Source organism: Coenobita brevimanus, chromosome 111 (genome assembly GCF_032717465.1).
Source record: "Coenobita brevimanus isolate Jiangsu-jjx chromosome 111, ASM3271746v2, whole genome shotgun sequence".
In the NCBI taxonomy this organism is placed as follows: domain Eukaryota; kingdom Metazoa; phylum Arthropoda; class Malacostraca; order Decapoda; family Coenobitidae; genus Coenobita; species Coenobita brevimanus.
Genome location: NC_137064.1, coordinates 35229463 through 35249467, shown reverse-complemented (window position 1 = coordinate 35249467; position 20005 = coordinate 35229463). Strand labels below are relative to the sequence as shown.

At 42.0% G+C, this 20005-nt stretch overlaps 1 protein-coding gene across 1 annotated transcript in view; it reads right to left on the bottom strand.

Moving 5' to 3' along the window:
* The window catches only part of LOC145417875 (uncharacterized), a 46592-nt gene extending 27487 nt beyond the window's left edge, over positions 1-19105 (bottom strand). The window contains exons 1-2 of the mRNA XM_080286491.1: positions 18816-19105; positions 17721-17891 (exon numbers count right to left, since the gene is read on the bottom strand). Coding sequence (XP_080142617.1) covers positions 17721-17891; positions 18816-18991 — 347 coding nt within the window. The 5' untranslated portion in view covers positions 18992-19105. The remainder of the gene's footprint in view (positions 1-17720; positions 17892-18815) is intronic.
* Between the last annotated feature and the right edge of the window lie 900 nt (positions 19106-20005).

Here is a 20005-nt window from a genome sequence, read left to right as displayed (position 1 = left end):
TTCTGAGTTGGTCAAAGGACCAAACAAAATTGACTCAAGGGCCGGATTAGGCCTGCGGGCTGCCAGTTGAATAGCTCTGCAATAGACTATAGATTAAAATGTGCTGGTTGGTTCAAGTGTGCAGAGTGAATGAAAAGGAGCTTTAGGGTCTACAGTGAGACTACTACAGATATTCTGACTCTCTTCCCAGTCTAAAGGCACTGATAATGTGGAACCCCAGAATTCGTACTTGTAGAAGTCGGTTTTTGTACAGCTTTTTTGTCCAAAAATCGCTCCAGTTTTCGTACGGCGACCCGCTATTCGCATTAACGGACACAGCGTCATAGGTGCCACGTGATTGCCAGTCCCATTTTCTCTTCCGTCAGCTATGCATCAGTCATACAAGCTCCATTAAACTTTGTGATAAATTACGTACAGTAATCCCTCCAATATGCAACGTAATAGAGCCATAGGCAGGTCCGGATATTGGGCCCCAGCTTATGGACTTGTAATTATGAACCCTAACTCAGAGAAACACCTATACAACTCCCTCTGGACATGCATTGCACCTATTTAAGACCCAAATCACACCAATAAGGGACATAAAAGACTGAAATAAATACAAAAGAACCATAAAATGAGGTTTTAGAGGTGAGTTTATACAATATTAAACATTCTGGGTACTTACAAGTCCCTGGCTCCTGGACTGGTTTGAACCGCCAGTTTGCAGTCCACAGTTAATCCTCTGCACTCTAAATTCTAATTTCTTAACACTGCACAACACTGTAAATTCTTGTGTGTTCTAGTAGTGAGGTATTGCAGTTTATTCACAAAAAACAAGCACCTGTGGCTTGCACTGCTATGAGCATCTGCTCTCGATCAGAGTTAGGCAGTGACTGTTGATGATGGTGGGGTAACAGAGTTGCCAGATCGCAACAACCACTTTACCAATCTCCTCAACTTTCATTATCAAATTTAACTTTTCATTACCAAATTCATAAAGCTAGCATTTATTCTTCACTAATTATATATACAAGTGGAAATACATGCAATCACTCTCCTTATAATTAACACCATGTTGATTATTTTCACGCTATGTAGGGTAGCAGATTAATCAGAGAGAGCAAACAATCCACCATCTCCATCCTGTGTATCCTCATACATGTGATAAATCCATCTGGTAATGCATTATTCTGATTCATTACCAAACGAATTTTTCATTACCAAATTGGCCCACACTTGGTAATGAAAAATACCAAATGGCAATCCTGACAGGGGAGGGGGGAGGGGGAGGAAGGAAGGGGTGAAGGGACCATGGTGTAACAGCTGTTCGGTGCCAGGCGGCAATTTCAAATTATGGGTGGTAAAAAAAGTCAGATTTTTTTCAAATTTTTTGCAGTTTTTGGCCCATTTTGGGAATGTTGGATCCCAGGACGATTATGTCCGGTTAGTGGGGATGTTCGGATATTGGGCGTTTGGATATTAGAGGGATTACTTTTCATTAGCAAAATTGTACGTAATCATGGGCCCTAAGAAGATTAGTGAGTCAGCTTGAGCTAAAAGAAAAGCAATGATAACAACAATTGAGCTGAAAAAAGAACTCATTGTAAAGTTTGAAAGTGGAACCCGTGTCTCCAATCTTGCTATTCATCATGGTATGGCGAAACCTACCGTTTCATCCATACTAAAGAACGGATTAATGCAAAATACTGTACTGTACATTGTTTCTTATGGAAAAAAATGATTCAGTTTTCAAACAATTCGCAACTAGTACAGCCTCCTGAAACGAATTGTGTAAAGATTCCGGGGTTCTACTGGATGTTTAATGTCAATGTAATATTCATCTCATCATTATGATGATGTGCATGAAAAAGTTTGGAAGGAATGAGAGAGTGTTTTTGGCAGGTGATATGAATGGTAAAGCAGGGAATGTGAAGGAGGATGGAATAGTTGGTGAGTGGGGTGTGCCTGCTGAGATAGATGAGAATGGCAGTGCGTTAGTGGACATTTGTGCTGGGAGGGGGGTTGGTGATAGCCAATACCCTCTTCACGCACAAAATGATCCACAGGTATACATGGCAAGTGATGAGAAGGGTGGGTGGTGAACTGAATGAAAGAAAGGCAATGATTGATTATGTGTGTGTGGATGAAAGGATGCGAAAATGTGTAATGGATTCAAGAGCTTATAGAGGTTGGGGGAGTGGACTTTCTGACCACTAATTGGTGGTGGCCAGAATCAAGGTCCAATTAGGATGGAAAAATAGAAGAAGGGAAGGACAGGAAGGAGTATTTGTAAGGAGATTGGAAAGGTTACAAGAGGATGAGAAAAAGGCAGAGTATAAGAGAAAAGTGGAGGAACGATTGGGCAAATATGAATTGGAGCAGATGGGGGACATGGAAGGAGTGTGCAGGATATTTACAGAAGAAATATGCACAGCATGTGATGTGGTGTGTGGGATGATGAGAAGACGGAGGGGTGTGCAAGGAACAGCGTGGTGGAATGAAGAGGGGAGACAGGCTGTGGTACAAAAGAAGAAAGCATACAAAGAATGGATAAGAAATAGGGGCGTGGAAGAAGCTGAGAGGCAGAAGAGAGAGTTATATGTAGAAAGAAAGAGAGAGATGAAAAGATTAGTAAGAGAGATTTAGAAGAGAGCGGATGAGGAATTTGGAAGGAACTTGAGTGTAAAGTGGAAGGACTGTAAGTAAATGTTCTGGAAAGAGGTGAAAAGAGTTAGACAGGGTGGAAGCTTAGTTAGCAGGGGAGTGAATGATAAATATGGTAGATTACTAGTGGAGAAGGGAGAAAAAGTGAGCAGATGGAGAGAACACTTTAAGGAATTGTTGAACATAGAGGATGGAAGTAATGCGAGTATAAGTGGCTGGGGAATGGCTGGGAGAAGGAGGGAGGTGAGAAGACAGGAAGAAATCAAAAGGATAGAATTTATGGAAGCAATGAAGAAAGTTAAATTGGGGAAAGTCCCAAGAATTGATGGAGTGTGTGGTGAAATGCTGAAGTATGGGGGAGAGATAGTAGTAGAATGGACGTGGAAGATGTGCAGATTGGCCTGGGAGGAAGGTAGAGTCCCGGAGGATTGGAAGTCAGGTATAATTATTCCCTTATACAAGGGAAAAGGGGAAAAGGAAGTGTGTGGTAATCATAGGGGCATTTGTCTTCTTAGTATAATAGGAAGAGTGTATGGTAGGATACTTATTGACAGAGTTAGAGAAAGAACAGAGAAATTAGTTGGAGAAGAACAGGGAAGCTTTAGGAAGGGAAGTGGTTGTGTAGATCAGATATTCATTCTTAGATCTTCAGTGGATAAGTTTCTAGAGAAGGGAAAGAAGTTGTATGTGGCTTTCATGGATTTGGAGAAAGCATATGACAGGGACTGGATAGACAAGGATTGTGGAAAGTATTAAGAATATATGGAGTAGATAGGAAGTTGTTGAATGCTGTGAAGAGTATGGATGATGGTGCTAAGGATGCAGTGCATGTGGATGGTGAACTGAGTGAATTTTTCTCTTTGAAGGTTGGGTTGAAACAGGGATGTGTCATGTCTCCATGGTTGTTCAATCTGTACATGGATGGGGTAATAAAAGAGGTACAAGGTAGGGTAGTGGATGTTGGAGTGGCCCTGGTGAGAGAGGGTAGTGTTTGGAAACTCCCTGTACTGTTGTTTGCAGATGATACTGTGGTGTTGAGTGAAGACGAAGGGGAGCTGCAAGGCTTGGTGGATGAGTTTGGGAGAGTAAGAAACGGAATCTAAAGGTGAATGTAGGGAAGAGTAAAGTGATGGTCTTTGAAAGAGGTGAAGTCAGTGAATGTACAGCGAGGTTGGATGGTGAGGAATTGGAAAATGTGAGTACGTTTAAGTACTTGGGTAGTGTGATGAGTAAGGATGGAGGTTTGGAGGGTGAAGTGCTTGAAAGGGTACAGCAGGGAAGAAAGGTTGCTGGTTCTCTGAAAGCAGTGATAAGAAACAGGGAAGTGAGCATGGAAGTGAAAAAGTTACTACATGACAGTATTGTGAAACCAACTCTAATGTATAGAAGTGAAGCTTGGATGTTGTTGGAAGGACACAAGTCAAGAGTGAGAGCAGAGGAAATGAGTTATTTAAGAGGAGCCTGTGGAGTCACATGGAGAGACAGGCTGACGAATGAGGATATAAAAGAGCGTTGTGGTGTGGATGTGGATGTGATAGGAAGCGTTATGAGGAACACACTGAGGTGGTTTGGCCATGTGGAGAGGATGGAGGGTGAAAGACTGACGAAGAGAGTGTATGTGAGTGAGGTGGAGGGGGGAAGAGGGAGGGGGAGGCTGAGGATGAGATGGAGGGATGGGGTGGCGAGGTATATGAGAGAGGGGGATGTGAGTTGGGAGCAGGGCAGTGAAATGGCGGGGGACAGGGTGACGTGGAGGCGATTTGTTTGTGGCCACCCCAAACGGGATTGAGGCATCTGGCAATAGATAGATAGATAGATATATACACACAGTACAGTAAGACCTTACTATGATGGACTAAATGGGCCCCAAAGCATTCCAAAAAATGCGAAATTCAGATAAAAGCAAAGTCCGGACTTCCCCCTGCTAACCTGGACTTTTTCTGATATGTCAGACATTAGTCCGGATCGCATGAATGGATTTTAAACTTTTCTGACTTCCACTGCGATACTGTACTGTGTTATAACTTCACTACATTCATCAAATGGTATAATATATATATAATAATACTGCACTGTACACTGATAAACATGTCTTTTATTTACCTTATTGTGGTGAACATAGCTGAAGTGGTCAGGCAGTCCAGACTGCTTCTGGCTTTATCAAACTTTTTCTGATATATAGGAATTTACAGTAGTCTTGTAGCTCCTCGAGTCCAAGAAAAGCGAATTCCGGTCTATTGAAGTGTGTTACATCAAGGTTTTACTATATATATACAGTATATATATATGGATGTACAGTAAGCTCACCCTGAATACGTTCTTGCCGAACGCGCTAACAATTATACGCAGTAAGTGCTGAAGGGGAAGACAGGAGGAAACAGCTCCTGTGATATGAGTGGAGAATTTGCAAGATAGTGAGAAAATGGCAGAGTATAGGGGCACAGTGGAAGAAAGATTGGGAAGGTATGAGCTAGAGCAGATGGAAGGGGTGGAAGATGTACGTAAGATATTCACGGAAGAGATAGGCGCTGCGTGTGAGGTGGTTTGTGGAGCAAGGAGGAGATGCAAGGGTGTGCAAGGGACACCATGGTGGAATGATGAGGTGAAATGAGCTGTGGAACAAAAGAAGAAGGCATATAGTGAATGGTTGGCGAGTATAGGTAGGGGAGAAGATGAGAGAGAGAAGAGAGAGGTATATGTAAGCAGGAGAAGGGAGGTGAAGAGACTGGTGAAGGAGAGTAAGAAGAAAGTGGATGAAGAGTTTGGGAGGAATCTGAGTGTGAAATGGAGGGAGAGTACGAAATTGTTTAGGAAGGAAGTAAAGAAAGTAAGGCAGTGTGAAAGGGGAAATAGTAGGGGAGTGAAAGATATGAATTATAGATTGTTGGTGGAGAGGAGAGAGAAATTGAGGAGATGGAAGGAGCACTTTGAGGATTTGTTGAATGTAGAGAGTGAGAGCAGTGCGAGTATAAGTGGCTGGGGAATGGCTGGGAGAAGAAGAGATGAGAGGAGGGAGGAAGAGATCAGTAGGGCAGAAGTAGTGGAAGCAATGAAGAAGATCAAGTTGGGAAAGGCCCCAAAAATTGACAGAGTGTGTGGTGAAATGCTGAGGTATGGGGGTGAGATTGTTGTGGAGTGGATATGGAAGTTGTGTAGATTGGGAAGGGTTCTACAGGACTGGAAATCAGGTATAATTGTTCCTTTATACAAAGGAAAAGGGGAGAGAGAAGTATGTGGTAACCATAGGGGTATTTGCCTTCTTAGTATGACTGGTAAAATATATGGTAGAATACTCATTGATAGGGTTAGGCATATGACAGAGAAGCTAGCTGGAGAAGAACAAGGGGGATTTAGGAAGGAAAAAGGGTGTGTAGATCAGATATTTGTTCTAAGATGTTTAGGGGAGAAGTATCTAGAGAAGGGAAAGTAAGTGTATGCTGCCCTCATGGACTTGGAGAAAGCTTTTGACAGAATAGATAGGCAAGGTATGTGGAAGGTATTAAGAGTATATGGAGTGGAGGGGAAATTGTTGAGTGCTGTGAAGAGTATGTACGAAGGAGCTAGGGCTACGGTGAGGGTGGATGGTGAGCTGAGTGAGCTCTTTGATCTCAATGTAGGACTGAAACAGGGTTCTGTGATGTCTCCATGGCTGTTTAATATATACATGGATGGGGTTGTAAAGGAGGTGCAAGGTAGGGCAGTGGATGTGGGGGTTGGTCTAATGAATGAGGGTGAGATTTGGAAGCTTCCGGTGTTGCTGTTTGCTGATGATACAGTATTGTTGAGTGAAGATGAATGGGAGTTGCAAGGTTTGGTGAATGAAGTCAGGACAGTGTGTAGGAGGAGGAAGCTGAAAGTTAATGTAAACAAAAGTAAAGTTATGGTGTTTGAGAGGAATGAAGTCACAGAATGTACAGTGAGGTTGGATGGTGAGGATATGGAGAATGTGAGTGCATTCAAGTACTTTGGTAGTGTGATGAGTAAGGATGGAACGTTGGGGGATGAAGTGCGTGAAAGGGTACAGCAGGGAAGGAAGGTTGTTGGTTCACTGAAAGCAGTGATGAGAAATAGGGAGGTGAGAATGGAAGTTAAGAAGTCACTGCATGACAGTATTGTGATCCCTACCCTGACGTATGGAAGTGAGACATGGGCCTTGCAAGAGGGGAACAAGTCAAGAGTGAGAGCAGTGGAAATGAGTTACTTGAGAGGAGCATGTGGAGTGACATGGAGGGACAGGTTGACGAATGAAGAAGTAAAGGAACGTTGTGGGGTGGATGTGGATGTGGTTGAGAAGTTTAGGAGAAATACACTGAGGTGGTTTGGACATGTGGAGAGGATGGAGAATGAACGACTGACTAAGAGGGTGTATGTAGGTGAGGTGGAGGGAGGGAGAGGGAGGGGTAGACTGAGGATGAGGTGGAGGAATGGCGTTGAGAGGTATATGAGGGAGGGGGGGGGTGAATTGGGGGGAGGGTAGCCAAATGGTGGGTAACAGAGCGACTTGGAGGCGTTTTGTCTGCGGTCACCCTTTGCGGGATTAGGGCGTCGGGCTATAAATAGATAGATAGAAGTGCTGAGATATGTATAAGACAATATAAGATTAAAGAACCATTATGAAAACTATAAATATACCAAGAGAGGCCTTTAAAAGGACAAATGCTCCATAGGCAGGATTGGATGAAGTAGAGAGAGACAGATTTTGGGATGATTTAATACGTGTAGTAGGTGGTATGCGGGATGATGAGATAGTGGTTTTGGGAGGGGATTTAAATGGTCATGTAGGTGAAGCAGCACAAGGTTATGAAGGAGTACATGGGGGATGTGCGTATGGTATAAGGAATGCGGAAGGTGAAAGGTTACTCGAGTTTGGGGAGGCAACGGACATGATTGTGTGTAACACATATTTTAGGAAAAGAGAGAGTACGTTAATTATGTATGAGTCTGGGGGAAATAGCAGTCAGATAGATTATTTTCTGGTTAGGAGGGCTGATAGGAGGTTGGTGAGGGATGTTAAAGTTATAGGAAGTATGCAGCAGCACAAACTATTGGTATTGCGATATGGTGCTTAAAGGACGAGTGATGAAAAAGAAGAGGAAAATATGGAAGCCGGAAAACCAAGTAGCGAGGGATGCCTTCTACAGCGAAATGAGGAGAGTGGTGGGTAAACAGGGAGCCATAGACAGAGGCGTTATTAAACAGTACAGAGCCCTCGAGAACAATCTCTTGAGAGTTACTGATGGAATACGTGGCTAGAAAAGAGGACCACCAAAATATAAAATAACCTGGTGGTGGGATGAGGGTGTAGAAGCTGCAGTTAAGGAGAAAAGAAGGCTTTTCTGGAAATGGAAGAAGGATGGTAGCAAGGAGGAATACTTGGCTGCCAAGTGTAGGGCTAGAAGAGAGGTATAAAGGGCAAAGTCTGAGTCACAGAGACTTTTACTTGATAACCTAAATCATGGCGAAAGGAAAAATATGATATTTAAGGTGTCAAAACAAGTGATGAGGAGGGATAATCAGGATATTATAGGTGAGCAGTGCGTGAAGAATGATGAAGGAAGGGTAGTGGTGAACAGTGAGGATATTAAAGATGCATGGAGAAAGCATTATAGCCTGTTGTCGAATGAGGAGTTTGACTGGGACAGGGAAGGTTTGGAGCCAGCAGATCCTTATGAGTGTGTTGTCCCAGATGATTGACTGAAGACTGTAACTGTAAATGTGTATAAAGGGAAGGGTGATGCCCTGGAAAGAGGAAATTATCAGGGTATAATGCTTTTAGATCAGATAATGAAGGTAATGGAGAGAGTTTTAGAAGGTATGATAAGAGAAAGAGTGAATATAAATGAGATGCAGTTTGGGTTTATGCCAGGTAGGGGAACCACTGATGCCATATTCATTGTTCGACAGCTTCACGAAAAATATATGGGGGAGAAAAGGGATCTGTATTTTGTTTTTGTTTATTTGGAAAAGGCCTTTGACAGAGTCCCTACAGAGATGGTGAAGTGGGTAATGAGAAAGCTTGGCTTGGAGGAATGGCTGGTTAGGGTGGTTATGGCTATGTATGTGGGTGCTCGCACCCAGGTAAGAGTGAATGGAGATCTGAGTGATGAGTTTTCCGTGAACGTTGGTGTGCATCAGGGGTCAGTTTTGAGTCCCATGTTGTTTATCATGATACATGAAGCCCTCTCACATGACTTCAGAAACGGACTCCCGTGGGAGATGTTGTATGCTGATGATTTGGTGTTGATTGCAGAGAACGAAAGGGAGGCGGAGGAAAAGTTTAGGAAGTGGAGAGATGGTATGGGGCACAAGGGCTTAAGGGTAAATGAAGATAAAACAAAAGTGATGATATCTAGGGTTGGTGGCAGTACTGTCAAAGACAAGGGAGAGTGGCCATGTGCAGTTTGCCACAAGCGCGTGGGTAGTAATTCCATCTTGTGCAGTGTTTGTGATAAATGGGTGCACAAGAGATGTAGTGGTATCAGAGGTAGACTGCGAGATAATGCTGATTTTATGTGTGCGGCGTGTCGGGAAGAGCAGGTAGAGATTGTCAGACGTGAAAGGATTGCGCTTGCTGGTGAATCTCTTGAGTGTGTGGAAGAGTTTTGTTATTTGGGAGACATGTTGTGTGCTGGAGGTGGGGCTGGAGCTAGCTCTGTGGCTAGGGTGAGAAGTGGTTGGAAGAAGTTCAGGGAGCTCTTGCCTGTCCGACACTGAGAGGACTCTCCCTACATGCTAAGGAGTCTTTGCATGCAGCATGTGTTAGGAGTGTAATACTGTATGGTGGTGAGACCTGGGCAGTAAAGGAGGAGGATATTCACAGGCTCAGATATACAGAAATGACAATGATTAGGTGGATGTGTAGTGCGTCCCTGCGTCCAAGGTCTGGGGGGGTTGGGTTTACGATGGAAGAATTGAGAGGTAGGATGGGACTGGAGTGTATTGGTGTTGTGATGAGGAGAGATAGATTGAGATGGTTTGGACATGTGGAGAGGCTGGGGGATGATAACTGGGTAAGGAAGGTGAGAAGTGTTAGTACTGAGGGTGGGGTTATGAGGGGTAGACTGAGAAAGACATGGGATGAGGTCATTAAGTGTAACCTCAGGGTTAAGGGACTGAACAGGGAGGCTGCAATAGATCGTGCAACATGGAGAGCCGCCATTAGGTGACCAAGGCCGATGCATGCAAGCATGTTGGAGCCTTTAAAAATGAAACAAAACAAAATCCTCAAACATCAGAGCAGCAGCACTACGCACAGTTTGTTTTGATTACGTGATCATGTCCTGCTTCTCCACAGTACAGTATTTGTATGTTAAATATTTACATTACTGTTCTGGTAAGTTTATGTGCAAGTTAAAGTACTATTAAATAACGTTAAAGAAAGAAATAAAGTCTTATAACCAGTTTACCTGATAGGCTCAGAATATTGCCTTTTTTATTTGTTTGTTAAATATTTGCTGTACTGCTTTTCCACAGTACTGTATTTGTAAGTTAAATATTTACTGTTCTGTGTACAGTACTTGTAGGTTAAAGCACTTAAATAAAGGTAAAGCATTAAATAATGCCTTGTAACTAGTTAACCTGATTTATATGATTACCCATGATCAGTGTCAAGTCAGTTCACCGTCAGACAATTCCCTGTCAAAACATGGACGATTCCTCGTCACCCTGGACAATTCCTCGTCATTCTATAAATATACTTATTAATTAATACTTTTATAAATATTATTAATTAATACTTTACTAACTATATTTCAGTGGGATCCATCAAAGTCTATGTTCAATAGCGCAGGCTTTGGATATTATTTATTAGTTGCACCTTTAGTCACTAATTAACTTGTTTCTTCCTCAATGTAGTTGCCTTTGAATTATAGTTTAGCGTCCCCCATAGCTGTCTTCATTAATGACGGCAAACTGTCTTGTTATTGTTCTGACGGTCCCGAAACCAATTGGCGTCAGAATGTTGCCTTGTGTTTATGTATCTGTATGTTGAAGTTTTGCTGTGCAGTACTGTATTTGTAAATTATAACACTGAATAAACCTTCTAACCACTTAAAGTGCTTCATATTGATTACCAATGGCAGATAACAGCAAAACACCACATTTAGGGGGTGTAGGGAGCAAAATAAGGAGTAGTTAAAACTTCCGCGGTTTTGCACCGAATGCGCCACGTTAGGAACGAAACCCATGTGTCAGGGGCGAGCTTGCTGTATGTATGTATTTATGTGTGTATATCATCATCATCTGGACCTCCTTTCCCACCACATGGCAAGGTGAGGCGCAGCAACATCCAGACAGCCCAAGTTTGCCCATTCCAATGGGCCATGCTTCCATTCACTCATCATTCAGGTCCCCGGAATCCTGGTTCTATCTGATACACCAAAAACTTTCACCACATTCTGTAGCTTCACATAAACGTATTAACACCATCACATTAAAAAAATGGGGTGCCAAATTCCTGCTCATGCACTTCTTCTCACAACATTATTCCAGCCAGCTCGATCTCTTGCCAGTCCACTAGCCTCATCGACTTGCATACCTCTCTTCCTCACGCACTTATCCACCATATCCTTCCATCTTCTCCTTGGCCTACCTCGCCTCGTTCCTCCTTCAAATTCATTCATACTGTATATACCTTTTCACCACTCTATTGTTATCCATCCTCTCCACATGCCAATACCATCTCAGTAAATTCTCTTTGATTCTGGTGTCCACAGACTTCCTCACTCCTTATCTCTCAAGAAACACATTATTTTTTATCCTATCCACTCTCTGTACTCCACACACATTCCTCAGCTGTCCCATCTCCACTGCTCTCACTCTTGACTTTTCATTTTCATGTCACCCTATAGTTTCACATCCATATTTTAAAGCTGGCACTAACACTCCTTCATGTAAGCCTCATGCAGCTGCAACACTCAAGCCTCTGTTTCTTAAGATGGGTTTCATAGCACCAGCTACCTTCCTCCCTTGTGTAACTCTACTTTCCATTTCTTTTGCACATTTTCCTCTCTTTTCTAGCACTGTACCCAGGTATTTAAACTCTCTCACCAATTGCAGTCTCTCTCCACTCACTTCAACATCACACTGGGAGTCACCTTATCTTTCGATTACCATCACTTTACTCTTTCCTACATTTACTCACACGGCACAATGCTCACAGACATCAGCAAAACTCTGCACCAATCTACCAAACTCATGTCTGGTATTTGCAAGTAGCACTGCATCATCTGCATACAACAAATTTGAGATATTCTATCCATCACCAATCATTACCAACGCCATCCCTCTCTCCATTACTCGTGTTTTTACTTCTCTCATCACCCCATCCATATATATATATTGAACAACCATGGGGACATCACCTGGTCACATGCCCACACTGATTGAGAACTATTCACTCAGATGCCCATTTACCCTTACATATGCCTCACTACCATCATAAAAACTCTTGACAGCACCTAGCAGCTTACCATCTACAGTACACCGTACATGTGCAAAACCTTCCACAATCCTTCTCTGCCTACTTTGTCGTATGCTTTTTCCGGATCCATAAATGCCATAAACACTATATAGTCCTTCTCACATGCCTTCTCCACTATATGTCTCAATGCAAATATTTGAGACACACATCCTCTGCCACTTCGTAAGCCACCCTCTTCATCATTTACTAGGACTTCTGATATCTTTCCTACTTTCTCCATAATATTTCTCCATATACCTTTCCTACAATACTGATGATAAAGATATACATATATATATATCATCATCATCATTACCCGGACCTCCTTTCCCACCCTAGGGCAGGGTGAGGAGTGCAATGTCCAGACAGACCAAATTTGCCCAGCCTAATGGGCCATGCTTCCATTCACTCACCATTCAAGCCCCTGGAATCCTGGCCAAAAACATTCACCAGGTACTGTAGCTTCACATAAAGGAATCTGATAGAGTGAATCCAGCCGCTGTCACATTAAAAAGGCGTGCCAAATCCCTGATCATGCCCAGCCAGCTCGATCTTTTGTCAGTCCCCTAGCCTGACCAGCTTCAAAACCTCTTATCCTCACACACTCATCTGCTATATCCCTCCACCTTCTCCTTGGCCTACCTCGCCTCCTCCCTCCTTCAAATTCGCTCAGATATACCTTTTTCACCACTCCATTGTTATCCATTCTCTCCACATGACCATACCAACTCAGTACACTCTCTTTGATTCTGGTGTCCACAGCCTTCCTCACTCCACATCTTTCACGAATCACATTATTTCGTATCCTATCCACTCTCTGTATTCCAAATACATTCCTCAGCAGTCCCAACTCCATTACTCTCACTCTTGACTTTTCATTTTCATGCCACACCATTGTCTCACATCCATATGTTAAAGTTGGCACTAACACATCCATATGTTAAAGTTGGCACTAACACTCCTTCATGTATGCCTTGTGCAGCTGCAATACGCAAGCCTTTCTCTTATCAAGGCCTTCATTGCACCAGCTACACTCTTTCCTTGTCATTCTACTTTCCACTTCTTTTACAAATTTTCCTCTCTTTTCTACCACTGTACCCAGGTATTTGAACTCTCTCAACAATTCCAGTCTTTCACAAGTCACTGTAACATCACACTGGGAGTCACCTTCTCTCTCAGTAACCATCACTTTACTCTTTTCAACATTTACTCTCAAGACACGATGCTCACAGACACCAGCAAAACTCTGCACTAGTCTACCAAGCTCTTGTCTGGTATTTGCAAGTACAGTAGTTCTGCATCATCAGCATACATATATATATATATATATATATATATATATATACAGTATATATATATATTATATATATATATATAATATATATATATATATATATATAGATAGATATATATATATATACAGTATATATATATATTATATATATATATATAATATATATATATATATATATATATAATGATGGGTGGGAGGGGGTAAAGCTTCACTTGGCTTGCATAAAACATGTCCATGCTTCTGGAACAAAGCACATCGTACTCTTACTGAAAAACAATTCTTCGTGGCAGACGAACAGGAACAATGAAAGTCTTCTTCTCTTTATATGTACTATATTTAATACAATGGATATCAAACTACATTGAAGTTTCTTTCTTCAGAACAAGAAATGCTTTGTACCAGTACAAGGACATGATGGTATATAATACTGCTACATACAAACATCCAGTAAAATATTCAGCTGTCTGTTGTATACAATGCCATATAATTACTCTCCTCCCTTCCAATTGTATCTGACTTTGAATAACAAACAGGTCTACACCTAATTGCAAAGTTCACTAACTACATACACTCATCAAACATGCACATATCTGAAAATTAAGTGAACAAAAATGTGGGATTAAAATGCATGTTTTACATATAAACAGTACTGTACACTGTACTGGTACAAGTACTCCACAAATCTCTAGTAATATTTTGGCCAACTGATATGTCAAGACCATACCAAAACATTACCATACTTATATAGAGTGGGGCAACTGACTTCTTCAATCCCATGATGCATTTTCAATTATATTCTTGTCACCACGTTATGATTTTATTCAGCTAAGTGGAGATCTTTTGAACTGCAGTGATTAGACATAACCTTCACTTACCCCTTCACTACAAGAGGTCTCCCCAAAGCTGCTCAGAGCATGAATAAACCAATAAAACACATCACTAGTCTGAAGAGGGTACATATCGGTACTGTTCCCAAAAGAACAAGGAGTACTACAGTCTAAAAGGCTTACACACACACACACACACACACACACACACACACACACACACACACACACACACACACACACTGTGTGTTCTCTGGAAGAAGGGAAAGTGCCTCGGGAATGGAAGAGGGCCAATGTGGTAGCAATTTACAAAGGAGGGAATAAAGAAGATTATAGACCTGTGTCCCTGACCAGCATGGTCACAAAATTGTGCAAGAGAATCTTGAAAGACAGGTAGATAAAACATCTGGAGGAGATGGACATTTTGGCAGAAAGTCTGGATTCAGAAATGGAAGATCGTGTGCCCCTAATTTGTTGAGCTTCTACGCAAGGGCAATTGATGTGCTACAGGAGAGAGAGAGAGAGAGAGGGATGGACTGCGTGTACTTAGATCTGGAGAAAGCCTCTGACATGGTACCCCATAAGCAACTACTGTGGAAACTGGAGCACAAAGAAGGACTGAAGGGGAACCTCTTGGACTGGATGAGAGACTTCAAGAGAGACTGACAGATGAGGACAGTAATAAAGGACATGATGTCAGGGTGGAGGGAAGAGGCAAGTGAAGTCATGCAGGGCTCAATGCTAGCACCCGTTATGTTCCTGATTTATGTAAACGACATGGTCGATGGAATGAACAGTTATGCAAGTCTGTTTGCAGATGATGCACAATCATGAGGAGTGTATAGAAGATGAAGAGGATTATAAAATGCTACAAGATCTGGACAAGATTTACGATCCGAGCCAGGCACGGGAAATGAAATTCAGTGCATAAAAAATGCAAACAATTGGAAATAGATAAAAGTTCTAAGAGGCCATCACTGAATTACTCGATGGAAATGGAACCAATCACAAAAGTGAGACAAGAGAAGGACCTGGGAGTGTTCGTCGAAGATAATTTGTCACCAGAAAAAACACATTAACAAAATTGTCAAAGAGACATATAAGCTCTTGACAAACCTAAGAGTGGCATTTCAATACATGGCTGAGGAGACAATGAAAAAATTGATAATGGCTTTGATCCACCCCAGGTTAGAATATTCAGCAGTGGTGTGGTTCCCACTTAAAAAGAAAGACATAAACAAGATCGAGAGAATACAAAGAGCAGAAGCCAAGATGATCCCCAGCCTGGCAGATCTACTGTAGAAAGAAAGACTAGAACAGCTCGGTCTGCCTTCCTTAGAAGAAAGAAAGGAGAGGGGTGACATGAATGCAGCATTCTAAGGCCAGGATGGAAGCAGACAAAACTGACAGATGATCTGTTTGGGATGGGGAAGCAACAAGAGAACATGGAATGAAAATGAAAAAGACAGGTTGCTTGAAGGATATCAAGAAATTAAGATTTCCATACAGATGCACTGACCTGTGGAATAGCCTGGGCAAAGTGATCATCCAGTTCAAAAACTTAAATGAGTTTAAAGGAAAGTCTGATTTTTTGGGACATGAAGACAGGACCCCACGAGCATAGCTCATTTCCTGCATATAACAACTAGGTAAAATACACCTAAGTAAATATGTGTACTATACGGTAAAACCTTGTTAAGTCAAAGCATATGAGACTTTGTTCATTTATCTATAGCCTGACATCTTAATCCCAGTGGCTACATATGAACTGCCTCCAGGTCACCCTGTCCTCGACCATCACACTGCCCTGTCCAACTCACACCTGCCTCCCTCACATGCTTCACCATCCCTTCCTTCCATCTCATCCTTGGTCTCCCCCCACCCCCCTTCAACTCTGGCCTTTCTGACTTATCACTTCTTGCTTCTACTGTCAAACATTACCAGGCCATAGTGGTCCACAGACATCCATTCATCATCTTATCATATTCAGGTACTGTAATAACAGTTTGCTCAACTTAACACAGTGAAGATTTGAATTCTTCTGGAGCTTATTTTCCATGGCTCAATGGCAGAATAAGATAATACTATGGCCCTGCATCCTTCCTGATGAATTCTTTCATGATTAGCACAAGGCTGGTTAAGCAACCCCACTGTCATTTCTACATAGATTTTTACACCCAGTCAAAGTGAAGTGAGTTTATTAATTTTAACAACAGAGTAACACTTGCCAGCATTACAGGCAAGCACTGACACTTCTAGTGTCACTGTAGTGACAGAGACTATGTAGGTGACTTATTTGGCAATTATCTTACATATGGCATAATTCACAAATTATCCTTTAAAAATTCTGAGAGAACAATCATTCCAGATTATCTTAAACTATCACTTCTCAAGGTAAGCAATTTGAGAGAACAGTCATTCCAGTTTATCTTAAACTACCACCTCTCAAGGTTCTACTGTACTCCTGGTGCTGAAGAGGGACACCTTCATGTGGTGGTTATAGATGGGCTGCCCTACTGCTTGGTTATATAAACATCCCTCAAGTCCCTCCTTATCCAAAGCAGGATAGTGTGTTGCAGGAAGAGGCAGCTCTAGTCTGCAGTTCACTTGGTTCACATTACAATAAGCCTGGGTTGCAAATACTGTACTCCTCTGTTTAGGGGAACACTTCCAGGTGCTCTGGCTGTGGCCAAAGAGGATTCTCTCATGAATTCATCAGACAGAACCAAAATTAAGAAAGAACAGAGATTCTTCACTTATCTTTTTTCAACTGCCCCTAGTCAGAAAACATTAACAAGTACAAAATGTTAAACTACCAGCAAGCTACAGTGTGCAGCTTAATGCATCAATATAAAACAGTACCGGTAACAGCCAGTCGCATATTATGCCCCTTCAAGGTGTAGAGGCTTGAGGCTAGGCTAATGTGGTCCAGTAAATTTTAAGGGTTGAAGACCATTCTACTTCCACTGATGCAATGCACGATCAAAAAACCATCATTCCCCTCTCGGGAAAAAACCTACAGCCTGTCAATTCGACGGGTGTTATAACCACTTGACTACCAGGCACCTTTGTATATTTTAAATGATGATTAATTACAAGGAAATTATGATGGGACATACTGGTTCTGAAACAAATCCTTACTGTGAATATAGTTATGGGTATACAGTAAGTGCCGACAACATTCACATCTTACATTACACTACAACCTTACTGGCCCATTTTGCCAGGGGATGTCTTTTTCATGTTAGTCTTGCCACTTCATGAGTATTCTATTCATAACAAAGCTTTTCCAATCTGAAGGGGTTTGATTATCCTTTTCAATCAGATAACATCTTTTATACTAAGGACTTATAATGATGAGTTACACTACCTGCATTCAAATACCCTCCAGAATTAACCAGTTTGCTCATAACTGGCCTATTGGTACCAGTTTGCGGTTGTTACTTGTTTTCGTATATCCTCCAGAACTAACTACTCTGCATTTAAACTATCCTACTGGTACTGGTTTGGGGCATAGTTGGGTCTGCTACCTTTGGCTCTGGCTTCTGCTGCATCAGATGCCTTCACAAATGTCCGCTGCAACTTGTGTTTCTTGCTCTCCTTATAGTCCAGTGCGATGCCACGGCCCAGCTCGGCAACCTGACGCATTGTCTCATCAGGATACCTGTTGACACATACATCAAACCAAGTAGCTATTCATCAATCTATCAGGACTCTGAGGCCCACTTAACTGAACAGTTTTGTTGGTTTTTCCCTATCAGGTTATTTATAGCTCTCTGGACCCTAACTGTCTGCTTCACACATGTACACTCTCCTTGTCAATCTCTCTTCAGGGTAAATTTTAGATCAGCCCTCTCTCCAAATCTCTAACAACCCTCTCCACCCACTTATATACTCTCTCCTATTCAAGGCTCTCACTTTCCATTCTAACTATGGTATATGACTAAAATACAAATGACATCCTGGAGGTGAAAAGGTTAACCAGGTGATTCAACTGTAGCCGGCTGATAGGTGGTGGCGACCATTATTCACTCACTTGATGTAGTGCTACCTACTTCTTTATTAGCCTACTCTTTTTCTGTGTCTGCCTTCCTCTCTTCCTTTTTCTCCTATCATTCCCGTCACTTTTTACTACTCCTTCCTTTCAGGTGGCTTCATATTGAATGACATGCCAAATGGTTTCCTGTAACCCAGGATGCCATTTACAAAGCCGGGTGGTAACCATACGACTAACTCATACGTGTTCCCTATGTGTCAAGTGGGTTGGCGGAGGGTTAGTGCCCCTCCCTCTAAAACAACTAACTCAAAGGCAAACGAATACCCCTTATGGGACTTACGGCGTTTGACTATAGACAAACAGAATTGGTTGATCCATCCCCCAAACCCACCCATCCTCAAATCGCTCTGGTTAGGGTAGGTTAGATTAAGTCAGGAGGGATTAAGTCAGATTATGTTAGATTGTCACATTAAGGTATGTTAGACCATTAAGTCAGGTTATATCAGGTTTGCTCAGTATGGATATAATGAAAGGGGAGTGGGTATAAACTGAGCTTGGAGCCAGATCAACCCGAAAGCTGCTATAACCTACCTGCATCCAAGCAACTCAATGTTCTGGTAGAGCTGAGCCAGACACACGAGCCGATCCTCTGGAATCCTGCCTTTGTGCACCTCCATGAACTCCCGTTTGAGGCGCCAGTGTTCTTCACTTTCGTGTGCTTGCCGATATGCATTGATGTCCCAGTTGGTATCGTAGTACACACTCATGGTGACACCTCCACTCAGTTATCCTGATTGCCAAAAGTGCAAACCATGTTTATGATTCATGTCTTGATATCAATGCTGCATACTGTTCTATCTATAATGGCCCAGTAAATCTGGTGCAATTTGCAGGCAAAGTGTTGCAAAATATAAATTATATTATATCAGTTAAGGTACAAATTTCTAAATTTGGGTTTCCACAGTAAATATATATTTTTTTTCTTTCAGTGATTCAACGATGATGATGATATGGTGCAAAAGGTCCAAGATGGACCATGGATGACACACATCACAGCATTCAATTCATCAGTCTATCAGAAGCCAGCAGCATGGTCACCAAGGCTAGTTTATGAAGGGTTAGGCTATGGATGTATTTCACTAAGTTTAAACAGTCTGCCATTGCACTTGAGAAATAAGCACACATAAGAGAATGGGAATATGAAATAAACACACACACACACACACACACACACACACACACACACACACACACACACGTAATGATATGGTAGATGGAGTGGACAGTTATGCAAGTCTGTTTGCTGATGATATATAAAGATCATGAGGAAGGCTGAGGTTGAGGAGGACTGTAAAATGCTACAGAAGGATCTGGATAGGAAACATGATTGGAGCTGGACGTGGGAAATGAAATTTAACGTAAAGAAATGTAAAATATTGGAAATGAGTAAACGTACCAGGAGGCCATCACTGAATTATTTTGTAGGGTAATGAATTAATCACAAAAACGAGAGAAGAGAAAGATTTGGGAGTGCTGGCCCAAGATAGTTTGTCACCTGAAAGACATACAGTATTAACAAGATAGTCAGAGAGACACATAAACTCCTGACTAACATAAGAGTAGCACTTCATTATATGGATGAGGAGATGAAGAAATTGATAGTGGCCATGATCTGCCCCAGGTTAGAATATGCAGCGGTAGCGAGGTCCCTACACAAAAAGAAAGATATAAACAAGATTGAGAGAATACAAAGTACAGCAACCAAGATGGTCCCCAGTCAG